The 8,992-nt window shown below is 32.0% G+C and overlaps 1 protein-coding gene across 3 annotated transcripts; it reads left to right on the top strand.

The window, feature by feature from the left end:
* The first annotated feature begins 1,730 nt into the window (after window positions 1-1,730).
* Window positions 1,731-8,265, top strand: LOC145801052 (uncharacterized). 3 transcript variants are annotated; one of them, XM_082891228.1, is made up of 3 exons: window positions 1,731-2,157; window positions 2,660-3,568; window positions 7,188-8,265. In XM_082891228.1, exons 2-3 carry the CDS (start codon window positions 3,546-3,548, stop codon window positions 8,023-8,025), a joined length of 861 nt encoding a protein of 286 aa, XP_082747354.1. In that variant the 5' UTR covers window positions 1,731-2,157; window positions 2,660-3,545; the 3' UTR covers window positions 8,026-8,265. The 3 variants fall into 3 exon arrangements, with proteins under 3 accessions (XP_082747354.1, XP_082747353.1, XP_082747352.1); XM_082891227.1 differs by adding an exon at window positions 2,319-2,364 and having other exon boundaries at window positions 1,745-2,157; window positions 2,660-8,265; XM_082891226.1 differs by having other exon boundaries at window positions 1,745-2,157; window positions 2,660-8,265.
* The last annotated feature ends 727 nt before the right edge of the window (window positions 8,266-8,992 follow it).

Genomic DNA, 8,992 nt, shown 5'->3' with positions numbered 1-8,992 from the left:
ATTTACCCTTTTTTTTGTTATTATTATTATTATTATTTTTTATAATGCTTGCTTATGTGAGTGCGTGAGCTGTCAATGCTTTATTTAGAGGAATTTTAATATATATTTCTTTAAAAATAGTGTACTATATGTATTCTTAATTATGTTATTTTTTTTTTAGTTATGATAATTTTTTAATTATATCTCATATTGTATTTAGTTATGAGATATATTTTTTGGTTATAACTCAAAAAATTAAAATTATGCTATTTTTTTTTTTAATTATAAGGTGCATTTGAAGAGTGTTAGCATAATTTTTCCCTAATTTAGAACTATTAATAAATTTGTAAGTAAGCGTAGCATTATTGTTGAAATTTTTATATTTAAAAAATAAGATAAATTACACTTTGCCTTTTTATGTTTAGTTACTTTTCTATTTTGATTTTTAAATTTTTTTTCTCACTGACCTTTCATATTTCAAGTTTTTCTCAATTTACTATTAAAATTAATTTCTATTAAAAATTAGACAAAAAAAATATTGACAATCATGTGACATAAAAATATTTTATTATATATAACTCATATATCTGACATAAAGTTAAATTTCAATATAATAATATATATTTTATATTATATGACAGTTATTAGGATATTTTTTTGTCTACTTTTGAATAGAAATTAAATTTAGTAATAAATTTAAAAAATTTAAAATAAAAAAGATCAAAGTAAAAAATAAAGAAATTTAAAGAAATAAAATAAAAAATTGATCAAATATAAAGTGACAAATTATAATTTATCCTAAAAAAATTATGGGATTTCACATGTAAAAGAAAGAGAAATGAGAAGGACATAAGAGAGATTTGTTTGAGAAGTTAGTTATTTTAGTAGATTATTTTAATTTTTAGTTATTTTAATATGTTAAAATTGTTGGGCTTGGAAAGAGGGTTATATTTTTTTTTATAATTAGATGTGATATTTGTGAGATAAAAAATAAAATAATTATAAATTTAATAAAATATTTTATCTTATTATTATTTTAATTTATTTTATGATTTCATAAATTTTTGTCAAAAAAAAAATAGTCAAAAAAATCCAAACTCAACTTGCCAACCATGGAGAGAGAAGAGAGAAAGAAAAAGAGGGTTGAAAAAATTCCACTTCTGGGTTGGTTCTCTTATAATTATTTTTAATGCAATGAACCTTCAACGAATTCAACCCTTTGATCTCTTTGGACCTTTCCTTTCTGTATAGACCTAATAAAAAGTAAATGGTGCAATAACAAAGGTGATGCCCCCTGTTGACGGAGAATTGGGATCCTCCGTTTGCACTCCCTTTCTATATCTTTCCTTATAAGGTTTTTGGACTCACTTTTAAGTCTAGTTTTGATAATCTGAACCGTTCATATTTTAAGATTTATTCATTATATTATACTTGTAAAAAATTAAGTTGATCGAATATCAGAAAACATGTGCTCGGAAAACTGTTTATTAAATTCTTTAAAAAAATAGTTTTTAGTTCGATTTTTTCGAACACATACTTTCTGAAATCCGATCAACTTGATTTTTTACAGGTATGATATACTGAATAAATTTTAAAATATTAACGGTTTGAATTATCAAAATTTAGCTTAAAAATGGGCCCGAAGGCCCTGAAAAGAGGGAGTACAAGGAGGGAGCGCAATGAGAGGATCTTGACTCTGATGGTGACACCGTCTGATAATGTTTGTCACCACCCATTGTCTAAAGTGTAGATACCCGTGTGAACACGCAAAATACCCCCACACCCATCTTTCGTTGCCATCTATATTTTGTGTTCCCGTTGCCATCTATGTTTTGTGCTGCTATCTATCATCTTTCCTATGTTCTGAATTTTGCGTTGATGAGATGGCTAAAATACCTTTGCTGCAGCAAGCTCACCACCGCCGGTTTCCGATGGCACTTGTCAGGAACACCGCCGATCTCAGCCGTCTTCTGCCGCCGCTGGCGATTGTGTTGAATCTGGCTTCTCTCCCCGAAACGTCTCAGATCTACAACTGGTGGTGGTGATTCTCGCTCTTTCCCTCTCTTACCGATGTCACTCGTCAGGATCTCAGCCCTCTTCGGCCGCCGCTGGCGATTGTGTTGAATATGGCTTTTCTCTCACTAATCTCGCCGAAGCATCTCAGATCTGCGTATGATGGTGATGATTCTCGCTCTTTCCCTCTCTATAGTCTTTCTTTCTCTCTAATCTCTCAGAAACATTTCAGATTTGAGTTTAATCTGCTGTCTGACGTCCAAAATTAGGTTTTTATTTGATAAAAATTTGTATTAATAAAATCTGTTTGTTTTTCTGGTGGCGAGTGTCGGGTCTGTACGAGTCGACTCGAAAGACGAGGTTTAAAAAACGGTGAGATGGGTTTCTTCTTCATATATGAATCCATCTTCAATAACAACCCCACCTTTCATTTTTAATTCACAATCGTTCAGGGTTTTTGAAGATTTTCAATCCAATCTCTTTCTGGGTGTGTGTGCTTGTATATATATATATATATATGGCTCTAGACTCCCAAGTTTACTGAAACATGATTAAATCTGTTTGTTTTTGTGGCTTGTGTTTGCGGAGACTCAACATGATTAAATCTGTTATATCCGATCTGCAGTTTTTGTGGATTGTACTTGATAATTTGCTATTGAATTTGCAGGGACTCCCAAGTTTGCTAAAATATGGAGCCCTTGTTATCCTTTTGAAGTTTTTTCCGGTGTTCTTTCGGTTTTCCGGAAGATTTGATGGTGTTTGGTGTGTGGGAAGGTTCACGCGCTGTGTTGGCCGGCTAAGTATTGAAGATCCTTCTAGAGCATGGTTTAGAAGAGTCAAATTGGGCCTGACGATGAGTCGGGCTGGGCCCAGATCTCGTGGGCCAAATGGGTTTTGAATCTCCTTTTAGAGCGGGTTTTGGAATGGTCACATTGGGCCCGACGATGAGTCGAGTTAAGCCCAGCTCATCTCCAATCCCATGTCCAAATCCTGATTGCAAAAGCACGACCCGACAAAACACCCACCCCCATTTTAGTTTTAATTTTCTGAATTCATTTTTTTAGAAATTGAATTTTTATCTTTTTATTTTTAGTGAATATTTTTAAAATTTTGAACAATTTTTTTAGAACATATTAAAAATTAAAATATGAAAAAAATATTTTAGAAATTAATAAATACATCAAAATATGAAAAATATGCTGAATTTATATATATATATATATATATATTTGTATTTTTTTGGTATTTAGTGAATTTTGTAAAGATATTTTCACAAAAATTATATTTTCAAGTGTATTTAAGTTAAGTGTGTTTAAAAACTAAAAAAAAATTGAAATAGAAAAAATAAAAATGGAGAATTTTCTAAAAATTAAATTTTGGAAACCAAAACCAAGTAGTAGAGTGGATTACATTGCTGACTCGCGTAGACTTGTACATCTTTAGCTGGTTTTGGGAAATTTGTTTTTAGATCTGTGACTCTATCTCTCTCTCTCTCTCTGGGACTGATTCTGGTTTCATATCTCTGGTCTCTTGGAATTTTGGGCGAATTGAAAATGGAGAACCCCGAGCATCAAAGGTTAGTTCAGTCAACTCTCTCAGTCCGTTTTACATAGCTAATATTGGATTCTAATTGTAATGATTAATTTTATTGGAGAAAACCAATTTCCATAACTTCAGAGAGTTGGATTGATGGTGGATCAAATTGTGGGTAGCAAAGGTGGATTGCCAGAGGAAATAGCAGAGCTGGTTGTGCTTTGGTGGAGATGGAGGTTGAGTGTGGTCGTGTAGTTGACAGAATGAAGAGAAAAAAAGAAGAAAGAGAAAGGTGGTCGATGAGAGAAGGATGAAGAGTAATTTAGGATGAGTGATGTGTGAGAGGTGCAAAAAAAGGCAATGAAACATTGCCATGAGTGCCATATAGTTTAACATTCTTAACAGACTATGGATGGATTGCTTAAATTCTACTTGATTTAAAAATTTAGGGTTTATACTGTAATAATTAAGAAGTTAGGGTTTAAATTGTTACAATGATCAAACCTTAGCGTTTTATTTTATTTTATTTTTTAAAGTTGAAATTTACCCTTTCTAGATAAATATTCAAAACATTTTTTCCTCTATGTGCGGCCTTCCTTCTATTTATCCTCTCCTTTTCTCAATCATTTTTTTTCCATCTCTCTCTAACTATCGATGCCTTGAATGGCATCAACTACAACCATTATTCGTTCCTCCTACACCACATATTACCCCTTACACCACATTTCCACCTCCATTGCACCATAGCAATGCCAATATATGACCACTGCACTGCCGTACCAGGCACTTCACCACCGGTCCACCAGCTCATGGCTACCGGTTACCACACCACTCTAGTGCACTAGGTACTTCTGGCATATGACGCGTATGCAAAAGTACTATGCTGAGTGCGGGTATGACATGTTTGTCGAAGTATACATGCTTTATAATAGCTTTAATTTAAGAAACCTTACTTTTGTAATTTTAAGAATAATACATTTTTTAATGTATTGTTCACTCAAAATATTTGTATTTTCTATTACTATTTTTTTTCCTGTCTATATTTAAAGACGTTAAAAAGTCTTGTGATCCACTATACGATATGCTATGTGATTTAGAAAGATAAAAAAAATGATACACAATTCGTATCTCAATTTGACAACAATGATCCTAGTGGCTGTTAGGGGATGGAAAATATACTAATTTGTTATGATGGTATCTACCACCACTAGTTTGTGGTTCTAACAAAATCTTAGTCGACATGGTCATGTTCTGATATGTTATGATATGCATTCTCCGGATGGGCCTTATCACTATGTTTGGCAATGGAAATGCATTAAATATGTTATGCTTAAAATGCAAATTAAGCTTCTAAGATTTTCGTAGACTTACAATTATTGAAATAGGAGATATCCTTGTCCTAAAATAGCTTTGCTGTATCATTGTTTATTGGGCTTTGGCTCACCTCTCTTCCCTATAAATTTAGGTCATAGTGATATAAAACATAATAATTTTGTGTTTAAAGCTATGTGCATATCTATATATAGATGCTTGTATGCCTAGATGTTGAATGGAAGGGCTAAATGTTTGAGATCTTTGTACACATTCAGCTTTGGAAAGAACAAGTTTGTTTTTTCTCTTCTCTTTATAATATCTTGTGCTCCTTGTGTTTGAGGCTGGGAAGGTATAATAAATGGTAGTGAATGTTTCATTTCATTTATTTATGCAATTGTTCTAAATGGATGTTTTTGGGATAATCAAGCCAAGGAAATTAAAATGTTTCCACCACGTAATCAATTATACCTCAAAATATACAGGGGTGTTACATGTTTGTATGACTATTGATTGTTCACTACTCTCTCAGTTTGGAATTGGATAGGGCCATGATGCGCGATATGCAATGGATACATATGTGTGTGTATTTCTTGACATACAAGCACACATAAATCAGTATGTATATGGAAGTTGTAACCTTGATTTTTTGGAAGCATTCAATTTGTGTTATTTATGTGAATATGTAGATATATGCATGCATTCCTCTCTATCAAATACAAAAAATATTTAGAAAACAAATGGTATATTTAGAAGAGGAAGAGAGATGGATGGGTAAGATTGTCATTTCAGTTTATAAGGCCAAGTTTGACATCTTTAAAAAAAGTTAAAAAGTTAAAAAGTCACTATCCTATTTCACATCATCTTATTTAAGTCACATCACCTCTCTATCACATCACTTCAAACCCAATCCATATTTTATAAAAAGTCAAAAAGTGCATTTACTTATAACATCTCAAACAACCCCTAAATTTGCATGTGACTTGCATATGTTCAATTTTGCGATAGACTATCAAAGGGGCACAGGATCTGAGTTTAACGGGTGTACCCATTAGGTAATATAATTTAGGGGGTGTGAGTTCAAATGGGTCATAGTTGAGGGTTGCCTATATAAATATTCAAAGAAAACAAATAAAAAGGAAAGAAAGTAAGAAAAGAGAAGAGGAAACTAAAAGAAAAAACTCAACTTAGCTAAAAGGAATGGAAATGTACCTCCATGAATGTGTATACGTAGAAATGTGTGTATGTAAAATTGTGTTACAACTCTTTCATAACCTTTTTGTCAGATTTGCTTTTCTCAAAAATTGACTATTGGATTTTTTACTCTTTTCATAGCCATAATATATACCATATTACCAAATTTCCAGCCCGACAAAGATTAAGAATTTAAGAGCCATCTCGTAGTTATGTCCACATTTCTTCACAGAATACAACTCTGATAGGAGGGCTTGTAGATGAGAGCTCTATCTATTTCTGTTCAACTTGAAATTTTCATGTGCAATTTATGGAAGAAATACTTAAATCGTAGTTTGTGGAGTTAAGATCCAATAAGAAGTCATGAATGGATGTAAGACTAAAAACTCTATATCAAGCATAGTTGATTATGTCCCATACGTTATGTTTATATGTGATGTGTATGTAAGTTTACATATTTAATAATATATGGATGGTATATTTATATATATGAAATAAATGTGTATATGCTTAAATTTACATGATATAAAATAAACTCGTATGCAAGGAAAAAAAAGCACTCAAAATGCAAACCCACTAACCTATGTAAGTTTACATATTTAATAATATATGGATGGTATATTTATATATATGAAATAAATGTGTATATGCTTAAATTTACATGATTAACATCATGTGCTAATTGGTCAAGTGGTTTAAGTATCTTTTTTGATGTGTAATTTATGTAGACTCAAAGTTGTGTTTTATTGGGGAAATGTGGCCTAAGCTGTTGGGGTGCCCCCTTAGGAGACTCTAGTGGTAAAGTATCTTCTTTTAACTTCAAGCCTTAATTTGCCCAAGTGTTGCATAATTAATTAATTAATTTTTATTTATTTCTTTTTAATCTATTTCTTGCCCCATGCTGTTAGGACTGCATACAGGCATCCTTTAAACATCAAGGTTTCCAAATGCGACCTTACATGTAAAAATAAATAAACCTAAACCACTAACTGGTAGCGGATTTGGCTGGGTTCCTGTGTCTGAGTTGGCATTGCATTTGCCACCCCTTGATCATACCTAGTGCATTTTTACTGCTTTTATTGTGCATTCAATTGTATTGCAGTTAACCCTTTATTTTGTATTCTAATGCCCGTTTCATTCTCTTGTGATGGTTGTAGGGAGCGGGCAGCTAACTTTGATAAATTCCACAGAATGTGTTGGGTTTTCATTGGATTGCTGGCTACTATACTCCAAACAATGTATCAACCATTTGAAACACATTATCCAGAGGTGGTAGCATTCATTTCCACTATAACGATCTATTTTTTATCATTGTTGGCTGAATTTGTACAACAAACCTATGGCATAAATCTTGTGATAGTGAACAAATTAAGTTCATTCTTGGGTGTACTTGCTGTTTTTTTGCTGGTACTGATCATTGTGCCAGCCATAGGGTGGTTGGTTTTGGGCCTATGGGGCTGTGTTCTTGGAATTGTTGCACGTAACTCGTATTTTCAGATCAAAAGTGACTTTGTCAACACTGTTGAAGAAATTAGAAGGGTAATGAATACATTGAGGAATGGCAATGCAAATGAGCAACAAGTTAATGGAATGCAGGGTGAAAATCTCGATGCTGTTGAAGAAATTAGAAGGGTTAATACATTGAGGAATGACAATGCAAATGAGCAACAAGTTAATGGAATGCTGGTTGAATTTCTCAACACTGTTGAAGAAATTAGAAGAAGGGTAATGGATACATCGAGGAATGGCAATGCAAATGAGCAAGAAGTTAATGGAATGCAGGATGAACTTCTCGAAGCTGTTGAAGAAATTAGAAGTGCAATGAATGCATTGAGGAATGGCAATGCAAATGAGCAACAAGTTAATGGAATGCATGATGAACTTCTCAAAGCTGTTGAAGAAATTAGAAGGGCAATGAGAATGGCAATGCAAATGAGCAACGAGTATGGAATGCAGGATGAAAATCAGCATCAGCATCACGAACTGCCTGTGTAATTTATGTTCATGCTGAACCAAGCTTGGGTGTTTGGTGTCTAATTTGTTGGAGACATTGTTACCAATTTCCACTGTTTGTAAGAAATAGCTCATCCCCGCCCTGGGGTAGCTTGTTATGTATGTTGTGCTCCGCTTGTTTTTCTGTTATTTAAGGAGGTCCCAAGATACTGCTACAAGTAGAAGGATGCCACTGGAATTAAAATGTGGAAATAATTTGGAGTACGTATTTTTTTGTTTGTCTATTAGAAATCTTATTTTAAAACGAAAAAGAACAAGAAAATCAAAACCAAAATAGTTTGTGATAGATGAGTGGATTTGAATCACCAATGTGTAGTTGTGTACTACCCAACAACCTTGGTTCATTTTCAGAGGAATTCTATCACGCGATGAACCCTGGTTAAGGGTATTATTTGTATAAAGTCTTCTGAAATTCAGTGGTAAGGGTAGTATTTGTATAAAGTCTTCTGAAATTCAATGTGTTAATATATGTATGGTATATATTCTTAGATATATTAAGTATTGAATTTTTAGATATATTCACCTTTCAGAAAATTTTACACTCTTATTTTTCATGTTTTTTTGTTTTTACTGAATTTTTAAAATATTTTATGCAATTTTTTTATTTTTTAGACACACCTAACATAAATATACTTAAAAAGTAAAAAAATTGTAAATTTTTTTTTTAAAAATTCATTAAATACCAAAAATATAAAAAAAATACAAGAATTTAGTATATTTTTTGTATTTTTATGTATTTCTTAATTTTTTAAAATATTTTTTCACAATTTTTTTACTTTTTAGACACATCTAAGTAAGGTGTATCTAAAAAAGTAAAAAAAATGTTTGAAATTTTAAAAATATTTACTAAAAACAAAAAAATACGAAAATCAAAAAACTTAGATTTTAAAAAACTTAATCCAGAAAACTCAAACCAAACACAGTGATTTGTATTGTCATAGTTAGGTTT

Source organism: Camellia sinensis, chromosome 10 (assembly GCF_055761805.1).
Source record: "Camellia sinensis isolate YWXY chromosome 10, ASM5576180v1, whole genome shotgun sequence".
Classification (NCBI taxonomy): domain Eukaryota; kingdom Viridiplantae; phylum Streptophyta; class Magnoliopsida; order Ericales; family Theaceae; genus Camellia; species Camellia sinensis.
Note: the sequence above shows the minus strand (reverse complement) of the source record. Positions and strands in the feature narration are given on the sequence as shown.

Coding starts and splice junctions, on each gene's coding strand:
- LOC145801052 (XM_082891226.1), top strand. CDS start 7,156: ATGCCCGTTTCATTCTCTTGTGATGGTTGTAGGGAGCGGGCAGCTAAC.